This window comes from Geotrypetes seraphini, chromosome 15 (assembly GCF_902459505.1).
Source record: "Geotrypetes seraphini chromosome 15, aGeoSer1.1, whole genome shotgun sequence".
In the NCBI taxonomy this organism is placed as follows: Eukaryota; Metazoa; Chordata; class Amphibia; order Gymnophiona; family Dermophiidae; genus Geotrypetes; species Geotrypetes seraphini.
Window position 1 is genome coordinate 71,945,171 of NC_047098.1, and position 23,528 is coordinate 71,968,698.

Sequence of the window (23,528 nt, forward strand, 5' to 3'; positions counted from 1 at the left end):
GTCCTCCGCCGCGGTCCCGCCCCCTCCACTGACGTCAGAGGAAGGGGGCGAGTCCGCGGCGGAGGACAGCACAAGCAGCTCAAGATCGCTGACATCGCGATCTTGCTTCAGGCTGCTTCTCCTCTAAATGGTGTGGGGAGGCCAGAGGGGAAGAACCGGACGGCTGGATGGGGGGTGGGAGGGGGGGCGAGCGGTCCTTCGGGGTGGGGCGGGCAGGCAGGCCTTCAGGGGGAGATGCAGGCCTTAAAGGGGGGGGACAAGCCTTCATGGGGGGAGACAGGCTTTTGGGGGGGGGACAGGCAGGCAGGCCTTCAAGGGGGGACAGACAGGCAGGCCTTTAAGGGGGGGACAGGGGGTGGGACAGGCCTTCAAGGAGGTGCAGGCCTTCTGGGGGGGTACAGCCTTCAGGGGGGTGCAGGCCTTCAAGGGGAGGGACAAGCCTTCAGGGGGAGATGCAGGCCTTAAAGGGAGGGGGACAAGCCTTCATGGTGGAAGACAGGCTTTCAGGGGGGGGACAGGCAGGCAGGCCTTCAAAGGGGGGACAGGCAGGCAGGTCTTTAAGGGGGGGGGACAGGGGGGTGGGACAGGCCTTCAAGGGGGTGCAGGCCTTCAAGGGGGTGCAGGCCTTCTGGGGGGTGCAGGCCTTCAGGGGGGTGCAGGCCTTCTGGGGGGTGCAGGCCTTCAAGGGGGGGGACATGCCTCCATGGGGGGAGACAGGCTTTCGGGGGGGGACAGGCAGGCAGGCCTTCAAGGGGGGGACAGGCAGGCAGGCCTTCAAGGGGGGGGACAGGCCTACAAGGGGGTGGGACAGGCCTTCAGGGGGGGTGCAGGCCTTCGGTGGGATGCAGGCCTTCGGGGGGTGCAGGCCTTCAAGGGGGGGGCAGGCCTTTGGGGGGAACCCTGGTGTAGAAGTACACAGAGGGAAGGGGTGTTCAAAGAGATGTGCATATGCCAGACTTTGGGGGGGAAGAAATAATGGGTCTGAAAATAGAGGAGAGGGAGAGAGATGATGGACCATGAGATTTAGGGAGGGAAGGAACAGAAAGGGAGAGAAATTGGACACAAGGGATAGTTTGGAGGAGGGATAGAGATACTGGATAGGAGGATAATTGGGAAAAGAAAGGGAGAGATGGTGGGCCCTGGGGTGGTGGGGAAGGAGGGAGAGATGCCGGATGAAAGGGTAGTTAAGAAAAGGTGGATCTGTGGAGGGAGATGAAAAAAAGGAAAGATACCAGACTTCCTGGGGAGGGAAGGGAAATGGAAAGGGAGGACAGAGATGGCAGATGGATGGTTAGCATGAAGAAAGAAGGAGACCCTGGCAAGCAAGTTATCAGAAGACAACCAGAGCCTGGGACCAACAAGATTTGAAAAATAACCAGACAACAAAAGGTAGAAAAATTAATTTTATTTTCTGTTTTGTGATTACAATATGTCAGATTTGAAATGTGTATCCTGCCAGAGCTGGTGTTAGACCGCAAACATGAGCTAGGATTTAACAGAGAGAGGAAAAGTCCTTTTTGTTTCTTTATTTTATTTACACCACAGCGCCAGTGTGGTTAGGAGAAGCCAAAGGGGGTGAAAAAGCTATAAAACCCACCAGAATTTTTGAAAAAAATCACCCAACTGGGCAGGAAAATCGAATCGAAAAATCAATTAAATAGGCTTTATCGAAATTTTTCTTCCTGAATCGGGCAGTTTGCGCTACTGTCTCAGACATTAGGACCTGGGATTGGGGAGAGATGGCATCCTCAGTACTTTAAAATGCAAGTGAAATGAGGATTTGGTCAGACTTTTGAAGGGTCTGCAGAAGAAAAATATTGTATCGGCCGGGGACATGAGACATCAGGAAATGGGAACTTTTCTTCCTTCTATATTTGTGAATGGAAAGGCTGAGGATGTCAGAGAGTTCAGTTAAAATATGTGCTTTATAAGAAAATATAATAATGTGTTTTATAAAGTTTATAAGCATTGCTGGCCTACCCGGTGGTGGTGGTGGTGGTGGTGGCAGTGTGTCAATGTGTTGAGAGGAAGAGGTGGTCTGGGAAATTCTCCTGAGCAAACTCAGGGCCCATTTCCACCCCCCAGTTAGTCCACTCCACTCAACAGGTTCACACACTGAGTGGGTCTTTGGGTATTGTGCCTAGGTAGTTGTTTTGGGATCTCTTCCAGTGGTTTGTCAGTATCTCCTTGTGGTCCAAGGAAGGAAACTTTGTTAACCTTAGCATTGACCTTTTGTAACAGTGCTGCTTGTGTGGCATTAGGCTATCTAGTGATCGAAAGAAAAAAAAACAGACCTTTGCACATTTTTGCACAATAGGTGGGTGTATGAGGAGATTCATATTTCCTGCACAGTTAAGTCCGTCTGAAGTTCCCTTGTGTTGTATTTGACATCTAGCAAGGTCTCTGTTTGGAAGGAAAGATGTAATTTATGTAATGTAATGCAATTTATTTCTTATATACCGCTAAATCCGTTAAGTTCTAAGCGGTTTACAGAGAAAAATACATCAAATGATACAATAAAATAAGATAAATAAATAAAGAATTGGTACTTTGAAATTCCCTTACTGTCCTGAAGGCTCACAATCTAACTAAAGTACCTAGGAAAATAAAAATAGAGGAAATGAGATATAAAGCATCCTAACAAGAATACATAGAACTTTCAATAATATACTGCTAAAAACAAAACGTACAATTCCAAAATAATAATGTAATAGAAAGAAACTAATTAAATAGAAAATAATTTTAAGAATTAAATCAAATATAGAAATGTAGAAAGAAAAATAAACATTAGAAGTGAGGAGAAAAGAAAAGGTAGAGGACGGCATATGAATAGAATGGAATGAGAAAACAGTTAAGCATTAGAATTCTAAGAAAAATTTTAAATGAAAACTAAACAAATTAGATAAAAAAGAAATAGATATAATATGATTAATAAAACAAAAGTCAGGAAGGACTTAATTTCATTTCCATCAGTCATCAATGTCATTATCCCTAGAGCTTTAGCCATTTCAGCCGGGCAACCGCCATCATCGACCTCTGCACATCAGCCATGGGTCCACTTTTTTTCAAAGCGGAGAGAAGCATTTCTTGATTTTCTGGAATACTGTCCATTGCATTAAACAGCTCACAGATCTTCCAGCTTCAATTCTCTGCTCCTTGGTCTGGATAATGCAGTTCAAGATCTAAGCTTAAAAATGAAGTGGCCAAAAGTTATGGTAAAAGCAGATAGCTTAGCTGGTTTTAAGAAAGATTTGGACAAATTCCTGGAGGAAAAGTCCATAGTCTGTTATTAAGACACGAGGAAGTGTCTGCTTGCCCTGGATCGGTAGCTTGGAATGTTGCTACTCTTTGGGTTTTGACCAGGTACTAGTGACCTGGATTGGCTACCATGAGAATGGGCTACTGGGCATGATGGACCATTGGTCTGACCCAGTTAGGCTATTCTTGTTATGTTCTCATCTGTAAGGGCCTTTGGTTTCACTTCTTATTTTAATGTATTTTTTTTCTGGGAACTTATCAGTGTTTTTTATAATGGGAACAAAAATGGAAGATAATTAATGTGTGTGGAATGGGGGGGGGGTAACTAATTTCTTCAGCTAAATAATTAAATCCACCTCAACCAGACATAGGAGAACTCGCACACCATTCACACACCCTCCAACCAAAAACGTCAAAAGAAAAATACTGTTCGACAACCTCCTAACACTCGACCCCCCAACTCTACAACCTATTGACCTCGACCACAGACTACAAAACCTTCAAAAAACAAATAAAAACCCTTCTATTCAAAAAACACATAAAACCGAACTAACACAATCAGAACTGTCCCAAGCATCACCTGCAACTACTCCATATGTACTTCTCATGTCATGACAATTCAAACATAATTTATGTTATGTTATGTTTGGAATAATGGTTACATATATGAGGTTCAATAAAAGAATATTTTCACTCCCTGTTTCTATTCTGACCATTTATACCGTTTCATGGTTATTACAAAAAATATTTTTTACATGGAGGGTGGGTGGGGGGGGTGTCAAAAAATGATGGGCCCTGGGTGCCACATACCCTAGGTACGCCACTGCAAAATGGTAGCCCTGTTTGCAAGACAGAAGTCTCTCCTGGGTGTGGAATTATCTATCCTGGAGAGCTGCATTGCCCCCTGCAGTAGCAGAACAGCAGCACACAGGGATGGGCCTTTATCTAACACAATGCTTCTCAACTTGGTCCTGGATTACACCCTTGATAGTCAGGTTTTCAGGATATCTACAATGAGTATGCATAAACTTGATTTGTATTCACTGCCTCCATTATATTCAAATTTTTTTCATGCGTCTTCATTGTGGATATCCTGAAAATCTGACTGACCTGGGGGTACTCCAGGACTGAGTTGAGAAACACTGGTCTAACGGATGCTCACAGTTTTTTCTTCCATGTAGTGTCTGTGTGCAAACCCTTGGAGTGAGGCCCCAAAGTAGACAAGAATTTTCCCACCTATCACTGTCTTTTCTTCTTTTTTAGGGTCCTGAGCACCCCAATCCTGGGAAACAATATACGGCTCGTGGCTTTCCCCGGCATGGTTTCCTACCCGATAACAGCAAAGGGAGAAAAGTATGACTTACACCTCCTCTCTTTCTCATCTTGCATAAATTCAATGTTTACTTATTCCCAGGAAAGCTGTGTAGAGGGAGGAATGTAATAATTTTCCCAGGACAATCAGGTAAGATATTCTCACAGATGGATGACGTCCGGGTACAGCCAGTGCAAAAGTGTACTGTCACTTTAACTTCTTTAGAAGTCTCAAGACCGCCCGTACCACACATGTGCGAGTGCCTTTCCATCTGATGTTGGCTCACAGGACCATCAGTAATTAGTTTTCTGCGGAAGTCTCTCCAATTGCGCTATTTTTTTCTCTTTTTTTACTGTGCCTTCCTGGATCTTTTTTTCATTTTCTTTGGTACTAGTTTAATTTCTCGGGAGTTTCCCTTGAAATTTTTTCTTCTTGTTTTTTGAGCCTTACGTCCTCCTTCAGTAACAGGGAATTACTTTGGTAGGATTTTTCTGCCCTTTTTTTTTTCTTCGAGGTGTAAGTATTTCTGCCCACAGTATGGCTGGGAAATATCGTATCACCAAAGCTGCTACTCAGGTTACAATTTCTATCTCTGTGCAGATAGAAAGTGTTACCCAGGCAGAAAGAATAGTTCCATGTACAAGCTGTCTTCAGCTTGAATCCCTCATGAAGGAAGTAAAAGAACTGAGAGAGGAGGTGGCAAGATTGAGAAGCATCCGTGAGAATGAGATGTACGTCGATGCAATGGTTCATAAGGCATCAAAAATTTCCAGCAGTGGGGAAGAAGAGGCAGTGCTGAGGGAAGGCATCTGGACTCAGATACGGAACACTGCAAGATTGGTACTGTGACTCCCCCCACCCTTGAACTGAAGAACCGGTATGCTGTCCTGGAAGTGGAGGAGATGAGAGCATCCCAAGGAGAGGAAGGACCAAAGCTTGAAATCCCAAAAATTACTGGATCCGTGACCACTAGGAGGTGTAAGGTAGTGGTAGTTGGCGATTCCCTTCTAAGGGGTACAGAAGCGTGCATCTGCAGACCAGACTTGATATCATGAAAGGTATGCTGTCTACCTGGTGCCAAAATCCAAGATGTTATGGAGAGCTTGCCGAGACTCATCAAGCCTGATGACTACTATCCGATGCTGCTCATTCACATGTACCCCTGCAAATGTGTCAAAAGTGACTTTGTGGCTCTGGGAGAGAAAGTGAGGCAGTCAGATGCACAGGTGGTATTCTCGTCCATCCTCCCTGTGAAGGATAAAAGCCAGGGCAGAGAAGCTCGCATCCTGGAGATGAATGCATGACTACGTGGATGGTGTTGTCAAGAGTGTTTTGGTTTCCTGGACCATGAGATGATTTTCCAAGGGCTGCTGAGTAGGGATTGTGTGCATCTATCAAAGAAGGGAAGAATTGTCTTTGCCGGCAGGTTGACTAATCTACTGAAGAGGGCTTCAAAATAGAAGTGATGGGGCAGGGAGATCAAAGCTCCCAGGTGAGTTTAAGCCCTCAGGTAAGTAAATCATTGACTACCTCTATACGAATGAGAAAAGGGGGCAATGTCTGGAAAGCAGTATATACTAATCCTCAAAGTATGAGAAACAAGATTTTGGATCTAGAAGCTGTGATGGAAGAAGAGGGGTTGGAACACAGAGACATGGTTCACAGAGAACCATGACTAGGATGTAGTTATACTGGGCTATAAACTGTTCAGGAAAGACAGGATAGGAAGAAAAGGAGGAGGAGCAGTATTATATGTTGAAGATAATATTAAAGTCACACAATTGCAGGATCTGCAGGGCAAGGAAGAGGCACTGTGGATCAATTTGGAAAGAGGGAATTGTGAATATATTTATATTGGTGTGATATACAGGCCTCATTCACATTCGGAGGAAGTAGATAGAGATTTAATAGGAGACATTTAGAATATATCTAAAAAAGGGGAAGTCTTGCTAATAGATGATTGTAACATGCCGGATATTGATTGGGGTATCCCTATTGCAGGGTCTTATAAGTAGGGAGATTCTGGATTCTCTACAAGGAGAACTGTTCCAGCAGTTGGTAATGGAACCCACGCTGGGTGGGGTCATACTGGACTTAGTGCTTACAAACAGGGAAAGTGTTTCTGATATTACAGTGGGTGATCATCTGGCATCCAGTGATCACTGCATGGTACGGTTTAATATTAAAATGGGTATAGAGAGGTCTCATTCAAAAGCAAAGGTTCTAGACTTTAAAAAAAAACTAACTTTGTTTGGATGGGGGTTTACATCAAGGAATTATTGTCTGGGTGGGAACGTCTGGAAGGAGTGGAAATGAGGTGGTCAAAACTGAAAGGAGCCTTTTTGTGAGGCAAGTAAGTAAAAGTAAGAGGAAAAGGCCACTTTGGTTCTCAGGTTCTCAAAAGTAGTAGCTGAGAAGGTAAGGAATAAGAGGGTTAGCTTTCATAAACTACAAAAGATTGCAGAAAGAGGAAGACAGGCAAAACTATCTGGAAAAGTTAAGAGAGGCTGGTCATGTAGTCAGGAAAGCAAAGATGCAAAAAGAAGTAAAAATAGCTGACATGGTAAAACAGGGAGACAAGACATTTTTTAGATATATTGGTGATAGGAAGAAGTGCAAAAGTGGCATTGTGAGACTCAAAGGTGAAGGGGAGGAATATGTAGAAGTTGATAAAGAAAAGGTTAAATCGCTTAACAAATATTTCTGTTCTGTGTTCATGTCTGAAGCGGCAGAAACGAGACCACAGAAGATAGACCCTGATCGATTTTCAGAGGGTTGTGTTCGTGAGGGGCTAGCTAAAATTAAGGTGGACAAAGTGATGGGGCTGGATGGTGTATATTTGAGGGTGCTGAAGGAACTTAGGGAAGTTCTGGTAGCTCCAGACTGACCTTTTCAGTGAGTCTCTAGAGTTGGAAGTGGTACTGAAGGACTGAAGAAGGGCAGATGTGGTCCCTCTCCACAAAAGTGGAAGTAAGGGAGAAGTAGGGAATTGCAGGCCGGTAAGTCTGACTTCTGTGGTAAGCAAATTAATGGAAATGTTTTTAAAACAGAGAATGGTCAAGTTTCTGGAATCCTGTGGATTACAGGACCGGAGGCAACATGGATTTACTAGAGGTAGGTCTTGTCAGACAAATCTGATCAATTTCTTGACTGGGTGACCAGAGAATTGGATAGAGGATATGCGCTAGATGTGGTGTATTTAGATTTTAGCAAAGCCTTTGACAGTATTCCACACAGACGTCTAATAAATAAACTGAGTGCCCTCGGGATGGGTCCCATAGTGACGGGCTGTGTCAAGAACTGGTTGAGTGGAAGGCAACAGGTGGTAGTGATCAATGGAGATCGCTCTGAGAAAAGGGATGTTTACCAGTGGTGTGCCTCAAAGTTCTGTTCTTTTTAACATTTTTATAAATTATATTGCTGAAGAGTTGTCGGGTAACATTTGTCCCTTTGCAGATGTTACCAAAATCTGCAATAGAGTAGACATGCCGGATGATGTGAATAACATGAAGAAAGACCTGGCGAAGCTTGAAGAATGGTCTGAAATTTGTGCTAAGAAATGCAAAGTCATACATTTGGGCTGCAAAAACCCGAGGGAACGGTACAGTATATGGGGTGAAGAACTTATGTGCATGACAGAAGAGCGGGACTTGGGTGGGATTGTATGTGATGATCTTAAGGTGGCCAGACAGGTTGAAAAGGTGATGGCAAAAGCTAGATGCTAGTTTGCATAGGGAGAGGTATGGCCAGTAGGTCAAAGGAGGTATTGATGCCCCTGTATAAGACTTTGGTGAGACCTCATTTAGAATATTGTGTACAATCCTGGAGGCCGCACCTTCAAAAAGATATATAAAGGATGGAGTCGGTCCAGAGGAAGGCAACTAAAATGATGTGCGTTAAGGTGTATGGGGACAGACTTAAAGATTTCAATATGTATACTTTGGAGGAAATGTGGGAGAGGGGAGATATGATAGAGACGTTTAAATACTTAAGTAATGTAAATGCGCATGAGTCGAGTCTCTTTTATTTGAAAGGAAACTCTGCAATGAGAGGGCATAGGATGAAGTTAAGAGGTGATAGGCTCTGGATTAATCTAAGGAAATACTTTTTTACAGAAAGGGTGGTAGATGCATTGAACAGTCTCCCAGAAGAGGTGGTGAAGAAAGAGACTGTGTCTGAATTAAAGAGGGCCTGGGATAGGTACATGGGATTACAAGGAGAGAAAAAGAGATAATGGTTACTGCGGATGGGCAGACTTGATGGGCCATTTGTATTATTAAGATTGTATTGATGACTTGATTGTGACCTCTTCGCTGATTGTCCAGCACTTCTTGTTGTAAACCACCTTGAACTTCCATGGCTTTGGCGGTATATAAGAATAAAATTATTATTATTATTATTATTATCATGTTTCTATGTTTTTATGTACTGAAAATAGGCTTATCTCTCCCACCTAGGATTTTGGCAACTGCTTAGGTACCTCCCTAAGGTTCAGCATACTAATCCTATCATATTGAAAAAAGTGATTAGGTTCTTATCTTGATAGTATCTTTTCCAGTAAATAGGAATGGTATACTGACCCCCCATCCCCCCCGATAATTTCTGATGCGCATGTTTCTGCCTTATGCTTCATGGTCCTCTCCATAGCTAAGACTTCTCTGCCAGTCGGACTATGGTTTCATAATCAGTTTGTAAATAGAATCTAAAGAGATAATTGAACTCCACTAATGTTCAAGCTGTTGCTTTTATTTGATGTGTTTTACTGTTCATTGATAATGTTTGTTCATTTATACATTACAGCAGGTATGTCAAACTCAATCACATTAAGGGGCCGAAATCCAAAACACAGGCTAAGTCACGGGCCAGACCCTATCCCTAGTACTAATTATAACAGTTTTTTCCATTCATTTTTCATATATACACATACACAATATAATTTTAACAACACATAATGGTTAACCACAAAATTAAACTACACAAAGCACACTGTATAGATACCATGTGTCTTTAATATGCACAGTGGCTTGGAATAATTGTCAATGAAAGTGTCAAATAATCTGATACTCGGAGGGGTTTATAGTCAAACCTCCCTTTCACCACTTTCTATAAGTAAAGTAGTTCATACAATTTTTTCCGGTCCTCAGAGGTACCACCAAATGTTCAATTTCTTTCATAACATATGGCTTTATGTACCAAATCGTCACCGGGTCGTTTTTTATATACTTTGTATAAATGGTTTATAATAATAATTTAGTTGTAAGAGCTATACTTAGCTTGGGTAGTAGGTCTGGAGGGATGGAAACGCCAACATGTTTCACCCATAGGGGGTTTCCTCAGAGCAGTAATCCCTACAATACAAGACTAAGATTATTCTCCTATATAAATAAATAAACTATCTCTCCAACTTTACATACAATCTTAGTATTATCAAACATTTACTCACCTCATTCAACCTATTTCCACGACACAGCCACCCAAAAGTAAGATCTAAAGATGGCCGCGGCGTGCTGCTAAGGACTTTAAATACTATCCAGCTGAGAGCAGTCACCCTGAGCGATCACGTGATCGACACGGAGGCCGCATCAGAACTGGGAATTGAAAAATATTTAAAGAGCACTCCTCTATATGATACAGGATGGAAATAACACAATCATTATAGGGAACTGACCCTAAATCGTGTTGTGTCGTGGAAATAGGTTAAATGAGGTGAGTAAATGTTTGATAATACTAAGATTGTATGTAAAGTTGGAGAGATAGTTTATTTATTTATATAGGAGAATAATCTTAGTCTTGTATTGTAGGGATTACTGCTCTGAGGAAACCCCCTATGGGTGAAACATGTTGGCGTTTCCATCCCTCCAGACCTACTACCCAAGCTAAGTATAGCTCTTACAACTAAATTATTATTATAAACCATTTATACAAAGTATATAACAAACGACCCGGTGACGATTTGGTACATAAAGAAATTGAACATTTGGTGGTACCTCTGAGGGCCGGAAAAAATTGTATGAACTACTTTACTTATAGAAAGTGGTGAAAGGGAGGTTTGACTATAAACCCCTCCGAGTATCAGATTTTAATATGCACAGAACACACAGATCCTCACCCCCCCAAAATAGTAGAAAAATATTAAATTGAATCCCCAAGAACCCACAGTACAACACCAGAGAAAGAGAACATGATATCCCCCTGTACTGTAGATGTAAATTTCAAAAATGGACATATTACAATCACTACATTAAAAGTTAACGCCTGTTGTTTATCTCTCCCTCCCTCCCTCTCATACACCCCCATGTTGAACATCTCTCTCCCTCTCCCTCCCTTGCACCAACATATCTTTTCTCCCTTCCCCCATGCAGCATTCTCTCCCTTTCTCTGCCATGCCCAACATCCCTGCTTCTCTCCCACTATCCATCATCTCTCTCCCCTTCTTTTGTGCCCTGGGTCAAACATCACTCCCTTCTTCTCTTGCACTATAACTTTTAACATTTCTCTCCCCACCCCCCCACTCAACATTTCTCCTTCTTGTCCCTCTCCTTGCAGTCTCTCCCCCTCCTTTCTACCCCATATGTAACATTTTCCCTTTCTTGACCCTCTCTACCCCTTTGTAGTATCTTTCCCTTCCTACCCTCCACCCCTTGTTCTACAATCCCTTCCCTACCACAAATACAGCTAACTCTCTCTATCTTTTTCTGGTGTCAGGGTTGCAGGCTGGGCTCTCTACACTCTCCACCAGCTTCAATGGGTCAGAGTCTGCAGCAGTGATTGCTACAGGCTGCCTGCTGGTAACCCGGAAGCCTCTCCTCTGTCACATTCTGTCCTGGCAGAAACAGGAAGTTGTAGCAATGGCAGACGAGAAGCTTTCGGGTTACCAGCAGACAGCCTGTAGCAATAGTTGCTGCTGACTACTACTACTCTGACCTGTTGAAGCTGGAGAATGAAGAGAGGGAGGTGCAAGGACCACGGGAGCCCAGCCTGCTTCCCTGACGCCAGTGTGGAAAAGTTCTCCCTGCACCTCTTCCTCTGCCATTCCTCCATCATCCTTCCCTGCTCTGCCTCCCATCCATCCATTCGTTCATCTCTCTCCTCTCCTGCTATCAGTCCCGCCAATTTACCCCCTGTGGTGCAGTCTGAAATCTGCTGACTCTCCATTTTCAAGGCATCCTGATATGCATGCCAAGTTATAAATGTCACTTAATGAAAGCTAATGGAAAGGATTTATTTGCCTTTTCTTGCCTTGAGGGATGGAGCATTAATCTCTGAGAATATCTGACTGCAAAATAGATGCGTTCAACTCTGTCCACAATTAAAGAGCCATTTTACCTTGTTTAGCTGGGTAATCTATTTCAGTTTGATTAAAGAACTGCTGTGATAGAGGGGATCAGCTCCTCTCATTCTCTTCCTATCATAGTTTACTCCTGCTTGTTTGAAATTCTTCTTTAATTCTCTTGGCTTATGACTTGACTTGAGGACCAGAAAACAGATGAGGGAATTAAACCCAAGTTAGCACTGGAGTGGCCTCTTTTTTCCCTTTCCTTCCAAATACCTTGATTATAAGAAATGGAAGTATTTGATACAGATTAGTGGGTCTCCATCCAAGTCCTCAGACACACTCAGCCAGTCTGGTTTTTCAGGATATCCTTGATGAAAATGCATGAGAGAGATTTGCAAGTACTGCTTCCATTGTATGCATATCGTGGATATCTTGAAAAGCAATTCTGGTTGGGTGTGTCCCAAAGAACAGATGACAAACCATTCTTATTTGAGATAAGAGTCCATTTTAGCCTGAGTGGAATGTGGTGTTCCCAGCTGGACATACTCTCTCATGGAGTCTTCTTTCATCCCTTGTAGGTTCTGGACCTGCTTCACTTGGCCTGGAAACGGCGACTTGTCTTCACTGTAGGCATATCCAATACAACAGGTGAAGCGGACACAGTAATCTGGAATGAAATTCACCACAAGACAGAGATGGGCTCAAACACAAGTGGCCATGGCTTCCCTGACCCCAACTACCTGGACAATGTGTTGGCAGAATTAGCAGCTCAGGGAGTCACTGAGGACTGCTTGGCCAATAACTCCCACTGAACAAGGCTGGTCTCTTCCTGTCCTAGCTGGATAGCAATTCTTGCACTTGAACCTGCTGCCTTAAGATTTCAGGTCTAGTTCTCCAGTTAAAAGCAATAATGCTGTATGTAAATACCTAGAACATTTATTCTGTTTGCTTACTCTCCGTTCAGTTAGAGGACATTACATTGTCAGGTGCTTGAAGATCAATACTGTAGCTGAGCCTGGTTTAAGGTGCTTTATTCTGTAAACCTCAGTAGCAGATTTTCTAGTGCAAATTGTTTATAGAATACATACAGTGCATCTGAGGCTTTGTTCTTAGCACCTCCCTATAACTATCAGCACTTTTAGTATAGGCTGGTATATAAAGTGCTTGAATAGAATTTCCCTTTTTGCTTTGGAGGCAGAGAAAACATTTATCTCAGTGCTTCCCAAACAGCATCACAAAATCTTCTTTTGAGGTCATGACCATGGTGGCAGGGGAAAAAATAAACCTGCATCTCAATGCGATAACTGTGTCTACATGAGCTTGGTGGGAAGCTTGGGCTGTTTGCACTGTTAATACGAGGCCATTGCAACCTAAAATTTGAGAAGCGTACCAGTCCATTTACGAACATAAGAATTGCCATACTGGGACAGACTGAAGGTCCGTCAAGTCCAGTATCCTGTTCCTAACAGTGGCCAACCCAGGACCAAAGTAGTAAAACAGTTACTTAATAATTAGGTGTTTTAAGAAGATTGGGCAAGTGTGTAATGTCCCAGCAACCATGCCAAGGGGGCAGCAGGTGTAAAATACAGGGGGAGGTGCACAATGACTATGTAAAAAAAGAAAGAAAACAGAAAAGATTGAGTTTTAGGTGGGATATAAGTGAAATAAAAAGAAACACTAAACCCAGTAGAGGAAAAAGCCCAAGGTAGCAAACATTGAAGTCCTAATGCTCGCAGAAGAGATGCCTGATGGAGAAGTGAGCTGGGAGCCAGAGGGCCTTGGGCAAAGCACCTTAATTCTCTATGGCCAGAGGTGGCACTGGCAACCTCAGCACACTTGGGCAGTAGGGAAGATAAGCTGCAGCTTTCTGTGCAATAGGGCTGTGCATGTTAGGTGTAGTGCATTATATGAACATTCTTGTACAATCCCTCTGGAGCCTGAACTATCGGGTAGTGCATCCATTCCAGCCTTGGCTGTAGAACTTAAAAATAACACCAACCTCCTCTGCGAGGTCACCTGTGCGGCCACTCCCCTTGAAGTTCAGTTTAATTCTGCAGCCTTGCTGTGAACTTCTAGTTTTCTTCTGCTTGTGATTTTATTTCTCAATTCCTAGTCTTTTATTTTCTTCAGTACCGCGGGTTTGCCCTTGTGCTGCGGATCAACTCTGTGCGAGTAATCCTTCGGCAGGAGATCGCAGGCATTTTAAAGTTTGTCTGCTTCTGGAGGATGCTCTGTAAACCTGAAACTGCAGTAAGTCTTCTGGACAGCTTGCAGATTGAATCGGGTCTCCAGATTTGGGAGCCATCTCTCCCCTGGTTCGTCCGCAAAGGGGTAGAGCGCAGGCTGCTGCGGTTCCGAGGAGGTACGCCGTGATCGGAACCATGCCACGTGTCTTCTCTGATTTCCCTGAGGGGTCCTGGTGGTCGTGATCTGAGGTAACAAGGAAGTTGAGGCGGCCAGAAGATCTGAAATATCCAGTTTAATCAGCTCCTGAAGTAATGATCTCCCTATGCCTATACTGTGTATTGCTGGCTGCCATTGAAATGCATTGCAGCACATGTCTGTGAGTCACAGACTTTGCTGATTTTGGGGGGGGGGGTCCTCAAATCGGGGTTTTGGAAGGTTTCCCTGCATGCCCTGGTCCCCCCACCTGTAAAATCCTAAAATCGCCGTTTTTAGCGTTTTCCTGCATTTTTAACGGCCATTCTGTCAAAATCGGCACCTGCGGCGGCCATCTTCGGTTTTCTTAAAAGTTTTTTTAAGTATATTTTTTGATCTTAGAAGCTTCGTTTTTGCTCCAAACTTCACAGATGGCCACCTCAGGACAGGATGGCATGGATTCATGCCTTAGATGTGGCGGCTGGATTTGCGGCCGTTTATCCTGTGCGCTGCAGGCCACGAAGGGGAGTGAGATGTGAGCAGATCCCATGCTCCCCTCCTCCTGAGAGGCCCTAATACCCTTTAATTCCACCGGAGTCATGATTCCTGCATCCAGGGCGCCTAAACTGGGCGAGGATGGTGTTATTGCGAAACGCAAGCACAATTTCGGGAAAAATTCTCCTCAGTCTGCTAATCCTGTGAGATCCGGCGGTTCCGGCCGCCGGTGCCTGTTTTTCACCACTGAGGTATCTGACTAAAACAAAAACACAAAACCCAGGAGTAAAATGGGCTTTGCCTGTTTCTCCCACTCAGATTCCAGTACAACAGTCTGTTCCACTTTTGGATGTCAGCATGATGATTTGTTCCTTTACTGGGGTACCAGAAAGCAGGTAGCTCGTCTTCGTCCTTGCTTCTGCTTTGGTGTCTGTGCCATTGCTGTCGCCTGTTTCTTCGGCGGAATCAGCAGAGGTGGCTAACTTACCGGATCTGGGTGCTACCCAGACCAATGAGTTCTGAGACCTTATGGATTGCCAGGCGGAGTGCTGGCTCTTCAAGACTAGCCGCCTGTCCATCTTTATTTTTGGGCTACTGTGAATATGGAACCTGGTTTCAGACCATGCGGTTCTGACAGAATGTACAGTTCGGAGTTATATGCCTTCGCTGTCTGCCTCCTTGCTGCAATGCAGTTTTGGCGGAACTGCTGTTAGAAGTCTGGGAGTCCATGGAGGGTTTCCTTATCCTTAGACTTGGCAAAGTTGTATCCCATGGCATCGGACTTCAACTAGAGACTGGTCCTGCTGATGATGGATTTAGCTGTGGCTCAGGTCGCTACGCGTACCTCCTTTTCCTCAGATGGAGGGATTGTCCTGCAGGATGTTCAGGACTGACGATTGCATTTTGATCTCCAGCGTTGTTCTGTTTCCGCATCAGTGGGAAGGCGAGCTGCGGCAGCCACTTCTGTGTGGCCTGGGAATGTCTGAATTGTTTTTTGCCCGAAGCACTCTGTAGCATCTTGAACTAAGCTTGGAGCTTCTTCAGGCTCCACTGGGTGAATGACTTGGATTTACCAGTGGTTGGGTGCTACTTCAGCTAAAGGCTCAGTGAGCAGGTTCCTTGTATGTATTCGCTCCTGTTTGGCCAAGGTTTGGATAACCTATGGCCAGTGTTCAGATCTGTAGCCTGAGGTGTTCCCAGGCTCTAGACCTCGTCCGACCAGGGGTGTGGGACGGCCGGATTTTTGTCCCTGCCGGAGTTCACCGGACCCCCGGCGGCGGGACAGTGTTTCGGAGCTCCCCTCCAGTCCTGGCTTTGGAGGTGCAGAACACTTTTTTGTCAGAGGTTGTGGTAAGTGGTAAGAGCAGATAGCGTAGCTGGTTATAAGAAACGTTTGGACAATTTCCTAGAGGAAAAGTCCTTTATAGTCTGTTATTGAGAAAGACATGGGGAAAGTCACTGCTTGTCCTGGATCGGTAGCATGGAACATTGCTACTCCTTGGGTTTTGGCCAGGTACTAGTGACCTGGCTTGGCCACCGTGAGAACGGGCTACCGGGCTTGATGGACTATTGGTCTGACCCAGTAAGACTATTCTCATGTTCTTATTCCCGGCCTTCTGCCCCTTCCTAGAGAAAAATATGCCACCAGGTATCTGGCAGCCACCCCCCCCCCCCCCACACACACACACACACACAATTTGGGGGGCAGCTTTCGGCCTTCCTTCTGGAATGGCAAATTGTAATCTCGTTGTGTTCAGGAAAGGTCTACTACCCAATAGTTCAGGCTCCAGAGGAGATATACAAGAAGGAAGATTAGCAGAGGTAAGAAACCTAATCTTTCATTACACACATTAATACGTCTTGCTGCTACCAGTGAAAAATTGCTCTTTGAGATGTCCTGAAGCAGTTTCCCTGCAAGGCTCTTAATTGGTGTCTTATACAGTGGCCAGTGCTTGGTTCATGTTTGAATGTGGCTGCTCAAAAGACTTTTTCAAATTGACAGTTTTGAATTCTCTGCTGGGTACTGTTCACATTCAGTCCTGATGTCCTCATTAAGCAAGTTACTCTGGATTCACAGATGGATACTACCAAGAGTTTGCTGTGGTTTATGTTGCTGGGCTTATCTAGTTCATTGACAAATGAGAGCCAAATGCAGTATGCTGACAGTGCAACAGAGGTCTGGGTGGTGTATATTGCTTGTAACACTGTGCCCTGTCCTTCCCTGGCCATCAAAATGACATGATCCTTGCAGCTATTGTCTCTGAATATTTTGCCATTTTTTCAAATAAATTTTCCTTAAATGTTTTATAGATGTTGATAAAGGTTAAATTCTCATACTCTGTAAAATGTTTCCTGCTTGGGGAATAAGTCTCTATATAAAATGAGACTTACATGTGCTATGTTACTTTTGAATGATTAAGAACATACAAATAACCTTACTGAGACAGACCAGTGATCCATCTAATCCAGTATTCTGTCTTCACAGTGACCAATCCAGGTCACAAGTACCTGGCAAGGACCCAAATAGCAACATTCTATGCTACTGATCCAGGAGAAGCAGTGGCTTCCCCCATGTCTGTCTCAATTAGAGAATGATACAGAGGCAAATATTTCCCTGTTCCGTCCCCACGAGTTTTGTCGCCATCTCTATCCCTGCCCCATTCCTGTAACCTGTGCCTTAACCGCTTAAGCCTTGAACACTTATGATTTTAAAGTATTTGAGGCTTGTGCAGATGAGGATGGAGCTTGCAGGAATAGGGTAGGGATAGGAAAAGAATGCGCGGGGACGGGGAATAATTTGTCCCCTTGTCATTCTCTAGTCTTAATATCAGAGTATAGATTTTTTCTCCAGGAACTTACCTAAACTTTATTTTTCTGTTACATTGCCTCCAGAGTCCGTATGTATGGTTGATCAATCGGTTCCCATGAACTGGACTTGCAGAAGTAAGAACACTTAAAGCTTTGAGCACCTCCCACATAGGGGTAGAGCACAGCGTCTCCTCCAGCTTTTCTTCTGCAAGTGAGCTGCAGAGGTGCTTCTGATCTGCTCTGCTTAGTCTTTCCTTTTCTTGTTCAAAATTCATTTTACAGAGGCTTAGGTGCCTTGAGGCTCGATTCTTGGGGATTCTCTGCCTGATAAAAGACACGGGTTCCACTAAGCCAGTCTGTAGCTCTGCAGGGTAAGCCAGCCTGTTGTGTGTCTTCAGGGCTCGTGGTCCATTCCCCTGATGCCATGTATGATTTGTTGGCCCTCAGTGTGGCTACTCGCTGTTAATCTGTGGCTTTGGGGTTGGTCGGTGGATACGGCCTCTTAAGTCTAAGCTCAGTAAATTTCCTTTTTGGGGTTCCTTCCTTTTCGGGGAGGAGTTAGATAAGCTTATTCAGGTCTTGAGTGACTCTAAGGTGCCTCAGCTTCTGGAGGACCGTCCTCGCCTGGCATCTCAAGGTGGCACCAGCCATGGGCATCTGCGTGATTTTCATTGGTATCACGATGGCCAGGGCTCAGCTTCTTTCCCTTCCAGAGGCCAATCCTTTCTCGGGTCCTTTCCCTGGTTCTGGCAGAAGCCTGTTTGTGGGATTATTACTGGGGGTGGGCAGAGATCACAACGGATCAGTGCATCCTAGAGGTGATTCGGGATGGCTATGCTCTCGAATTTTACCGGCCCTTACCATATCTTTTCTCTTGTCAGGCAACTTATAAGAAGCGGGTGTTTCATCAGATGCTGCAAAGGTTGTTGGACCTTAAGGTGGTGGTCCCAGTTCCTCAGGAGATTTGCACTGGCAGGTACTCCATTACAAAATACAAAAAAATTGGTATGATAAATGATGATCTCTCCTAGGATGTCCCTGGGGGCGATACGGGAAAAGAAAAATCTATATTTCCCCTAATTAAGTGTCAAGGATGCAATCAAGCAAAATAAATCAAAGGAATCAGTCAGTACGGGCCCGATGCCCTCGATTCAGCCAATGGCCCCGGGCGGTGTTTATGCAGTGACAAGCACTAAGAAATAAATCTAAATAAACCCTGCCCAGTACATCATATTGTTCCTTTGAAATATATAAAATATACAATTAGGTATAAATGATTGTTAAATAGAAACACTATCATCCCCAGGTGTAGACATCGGGAGAGAAAATCATTTCAAAGAAAATCTCCCTGAAACCTTGCTTAACAAAAACACAAAATGTGAAAAAAATAAAAAATGAAAAAGCCAAAATGTGAAAAAATGACTTTAAAATCGTCAAAACATCAAAGAAAAAGTGTATAAAACTAGAAAAAGTCCTCAGTCTATATTCCGAGTCCTGTGTGCCTGTCAATTAAAAAATAATGAAGCCAAATGAAAAACGGTGTGAAACAGTGAAGGGTACTTAGCTCAGTAAATCCAGGACGGGATGAAGTTCAAGTTCGCCAATAGTGGTTTTATGATGCCTCTCATTCATCAATCCCGCTACATAGAAAGTGCTCATTGAAGAATTAAAATAGTCGGTGCGTTATACTGTAGTACTTAAGTCATAATTCAAAAGAGCTGTTTTGGAATGTCCACTCAGTTTTTTGCTCTATAATCAAAAGAGCTGTTTGAAAAGTCCACTCAGTATTTTGCTCTATTATGCTCACTCATTCCGATCATTCATTTTCCTCACTCGTTCTGCTCACTCGACAGGTCCTGTTTCAATTTCCTCATCAGGAGGGAGCAAGAAAGTTAAGAGAATGACTGAAAATTTCTTTCAAAGACGCCACGTCCCCAAATATAAAGGACGGAATAATCCTCAACAGCGGCACAATCAAGCTGCTCTGACAAATGAATGCCTGAAACAAGGAGTTCTTATAATGCAGTTTAAAGAGCCCCACCTGGGCCAACGCATGCGTGATGACGTAGAACAAAATGTCAACGGAATAAAAAAGTAAAAAAGGAGAAATAATCAACAGCCTTTACGTAAAACATTTATCAACGTTCTCATTCATGCCATAAGGAGAGAATGCTTGTAAGGTAAAAATCCAGAAATTCTCTCTGACCAATAAATGATTTTGTCCTCAGCTGTCAGCTTGGGGGTCCTCATCAGATGCGTATATTTTATATTTACATTAGAAGCTCTGGTAGAAACCCCTTTACAAAGTATTCTTCCCAATTAATATTTCCAAATTATTAAAGTATTTTTGTTTATTTGTAAATGGGTCTCTACCAGAGCCTTTAATTCAGTAGCATAATTAAATGAAATAACTACTTCTGAAGTTTATAGGGACGGACGGGGACGAGTTTGATTTCTGTCCCCGTGCAACTGTCTAATCTGGACTCTCCAGTCCCTCTTCGGGGGTTGGATCATCATAGCCTGTGCTGGTGGCTACAGTCTTCCAGTCTAGTTCAGGGAGCGAGTCTGGATCAGCCCCAGTGGACAGTGCTTCTCACAGATGCCAGTCTCCTCGGTTGGGGAGCCCAATGTCTCGGTCGCTCGGCTCAGGGCAGCTGCTCGTTGGTAGAGGCTTCCTGGTCGATCAGTATTCTACAGATCAGAGCCATTCGCTTGACGTTAGTAGCTTTCCAGTTGTTGCTGGAAGGCAAGTCAGTTCAGGTTTTCTCGGACAATAGGCTTACATCAAATCAGGGGGGAACCAAGAGTCATCTGGTAGTGCAGGAGGCAGCTCTTCTAATGGATTGCGCAGAGGCTTACCTTCTGAATATCTCAGCTTCCCATATAGCGGGAGTGGACAATGTCCAGGCGGACTACCTCAGTCATCAAACGCTAGATCCCAGTGAGTGGTGCCTCGGGTTAGAAGCCTATGAGTTGATTGTTCAGTCATGGGGTCGGCTGGCCCTGGACTTCATGGCTACAAGTGTCAACACCAAATCACCGAGGTTCTTCAGTCAGCACAGAGATTACCAGGCCGAGTGGCTGGATGCTCTGGTGCAGGTTTTGCTGACAGAGAGCCTGCTGTATGTCTTTCCTCTATGGTCACTGGTGGGCAGAGTTCTTCGCATTGCTTGACTTGCAGGGTGCATGATCATGGTGGCTCCAGACTGACCAAGGCACCCATGGTACATGGATCTGGTTCATCTTCTTGTGGCAGATCCTCTTTCTCTGCCCCTATCGCCCAACCTTCTGACTCAGGGTCCCTTTTGTCTTACAGCTTGGTTCTTGAAAGGGAATGCCTAAGTAAGAAGGGATACTCTGATAAGGTGATCTCTACCCTCTTGGAGGCTTTCCACCTCTCGGGCTTATGTGTGCATTTGGCATCTCTTTGAAGAGTGGTGCTCCACTTGCGATGTGGTTCCCCTTTGCACGTCTTTGCCTCACATCTTGGAGTTTTTGCAGAATGGCCTGGAGCGGGGTCTTGCCTGATCCTCCCTAAGGGCTCAGCTTGCGGCCTTCTTTTTGCAATCTGTGGTATGGTTGGCGTTTGGCCTCTTCTCCAAATGTGATTTGTTTCTTTGAGAATAGTGAAATTGCTCCGGCCTCCAATTTATCCTTCAGTTCCAGCCTGGAATCTCAATCTGATTATTTATTTGCTTGTTCATTCTTTGAGCCTCTCAGCTCCTGCACATTAAAAGAACTTACTCTTAAGGCTGTGTTCCTAGTGGCCATTTCTTCCGCGAGTCCATTTCTGAACTGCAAGCCTTTTCGTGTAGGCCTCCCTTCCTGGAGTTCTCCAGGGAGTTGGTCATGCTGTGGCAGGAACCCTCTTTTCTTCCTAAGGTCATTTGTCCTTTTCATATCAACCAGTCTGTTGTACTTCAGGTCTTGGGTAGTCGGGAGTAGAGAGCTGCACGGGAACGGGGACGACGGGAATCCCGCGGGAACGCCCCTAGGGTCGTGGGGATCCCGTGGGGACGCCCCCTAGGGTCGCGGGGATCCCATGGGGATGCCTCCGAGAGTCGCGGGGATCCTGCGGGGCTGGATGTACTCAGTCGCGCGGCTCTTCTTCTCCCTACCTTCTCTGCTTGCAGCACAGAGCCGAACGGAAGTCTTCCCGACGTCAGCGCTGACGTCGGAGGGGAGGGAGGGCTTAAACAAAGCTTAAACAAAGCCCTCCCTCCCTCCGACGTCAGCGCTGACGTCGGGAAGACTTCCGTTCTGCTCTGTGCTGCAGGCAGGGCAGGTAAAGAGAAGGAGAGTTGCCTCGCGGTTCGAGTGGCTACCAAGGGAGGGGGGCGGTCCGCCCCGCCCCGGTTGCAGCACAGCCGGCCAGGTCCCCTTACTTTTGTGGCACTTCCCCGACCGACCGATAACAGCCCGGGTCCGACAATCCTCCCTGCCATGTAGCCGCGAATCTAAATTACCTTCTTACAGCAGCTGTAAGAAGGTAATTTAGATTCGCGGTTAAGGGCAGGGAGGTTTGTCGGACCGGGGCTGTTGTCGGTCGGTCGGGGAAGTGCCACAAAAGTAAGGGGACCTGGCCGGCTGTGCTGCACCTGGGGCGGTAGAGAAGGAGGAGGAGAGAAGGACGCTGAAAGGCCATGGTGAAGACAGGAGGAGGGGGGAAGGACTCTGAAAGCACTTGAAGACAGAGGAGGGAGAAGGACGCTGAAAGCACATGGGGGAATACAAAGGGGTGGAGAAGGACGCTGAAAGGCCATGGGAAGGGCGGGGGGAGAAGGACTCTGAAAGCACTTGTGGAAGACAGAGGGGGGAGAAGGATGCTGAAAGCACATGGGGAAGACAAAGGGGTGGAGAAGGACGCTGAAAGGCCATGGGGAAGACAGAGAGGGAGAAGGACGCTGAAAGGACATGGGGAAGATGGGGGGGAGAAGGACACTGAAAGGAAATGAGGAAGAGAGAGTAGGGAGAAGACGCTGGCAGGGAAGAAGACAGATGCCAGACTATGGGGGGAGCGGAGAGAAGAAGATGGGTGCCAGACCAATTTGGAAGGGGGAAGAAAGGGAGAGGCACAGTAACAGAGCAAATGGAAGATGCAGAAGGAAGAGAGACAGTGGATGGAAGGAATTGAATGAGAACATGAGGAAAGCAGAAACCAGGCAACAATAGTAGGAAAAGAATTCTATTTCTTTTTTTTTTTTTTTTGCTTCAGGATAAAGTAGTATATTAGTTGTGTTGATAAAAATTTATAAACATTAGAGGCTCTGGTAGAAACCCGTTTACAAAGTATGTATTCTTCCCAATTAATATTTTCAAATTAATAAAGTCTTTTTGCTTATTTGTAAATGGGTTTCTACCAGAGCCTTTAATTCAGTAGCATAATTAAATGAAATAACTATTTCTGAAGTTTATAGGGACAGGCGGGGACGGAGGGGATTCCTCGCGGGGACGGGTGGGGACGGAGGGGATTCCTCGCGGGGACGGGTGGGGACGGAGGGATTCCTCACGGGGACGGGTGGGGACGGGTGGGATTCCTCGGGGGGACGGGTGGGGACAAGTGGGATTTCTGTCCCCGCGCAACTCTCTAGTCGGGAGGGCTCTTTGGAGCAGAGACAGTTGTGCAAATTGGATGTCCTTAGGGTCCTTCACACTTACGTTCAGCAGACCCAGGAGTTCCGTCAGTAAAATCATCTTTTTGTCCTTCTCTTGGGTCAGACTCACCTGTCTGTAGTTTCCTGGATCTCCCCTCAAACCTTTTATGAAGATCGGTGTAACATTCTCCACCTTCCAGTCTTCCAGAATCTTTCCCGATTTGATCGACAGATTGGCTGTTAGTTGAAGCAATTCAGCTATACTCCCTTTCAGTTCCTTGATGACCCAGGAGATTTATCGCTCTTAAGCCTATCGATCTGCCTGCATACCTCTTCTAGACTGACCGTCAACACTGTCAGTTTCCCGTCTTCGTTTCCAGCATATAGCCTGATGGGTTCCGATAAG

The 23,528-nt window shown here is 45.1% G+C and overlaps 1 protein-coding gene across 7 annotated transcripts in view; it reads left to right on the forward strand.

Moving 5' to 3' along the window:
• Positions 1-16,397, forward strand: part of DTX2 (deltex E3 ubiquitin ligase 2) — a 72,084-nt gene extending 55,687 nt beyond the window's left edge. For all 7 annotated transcript variants that reach the window (XM_033922060.1, XM_033922057.1, XM_033922055.1 and 4 more), the window contains 2 exons: positions 4,522-4,611; positions 12,425-16,397. In XM_033922060.1, the coding sequence (XP_033777951.1) occupies positions 4,522-4,611; positions 12,425-12,658 (324 nt within the window). In that variant the 3' untranslated portion in view covers positions 12,659-16,397. The remainder of the gene's footprint in view (positions 1-4,521; positions 4,612-12,424) is intronic.
• The last annotated feature ends 7,131 nt before the right edge of the window (positions 16,398-23,528 follow it).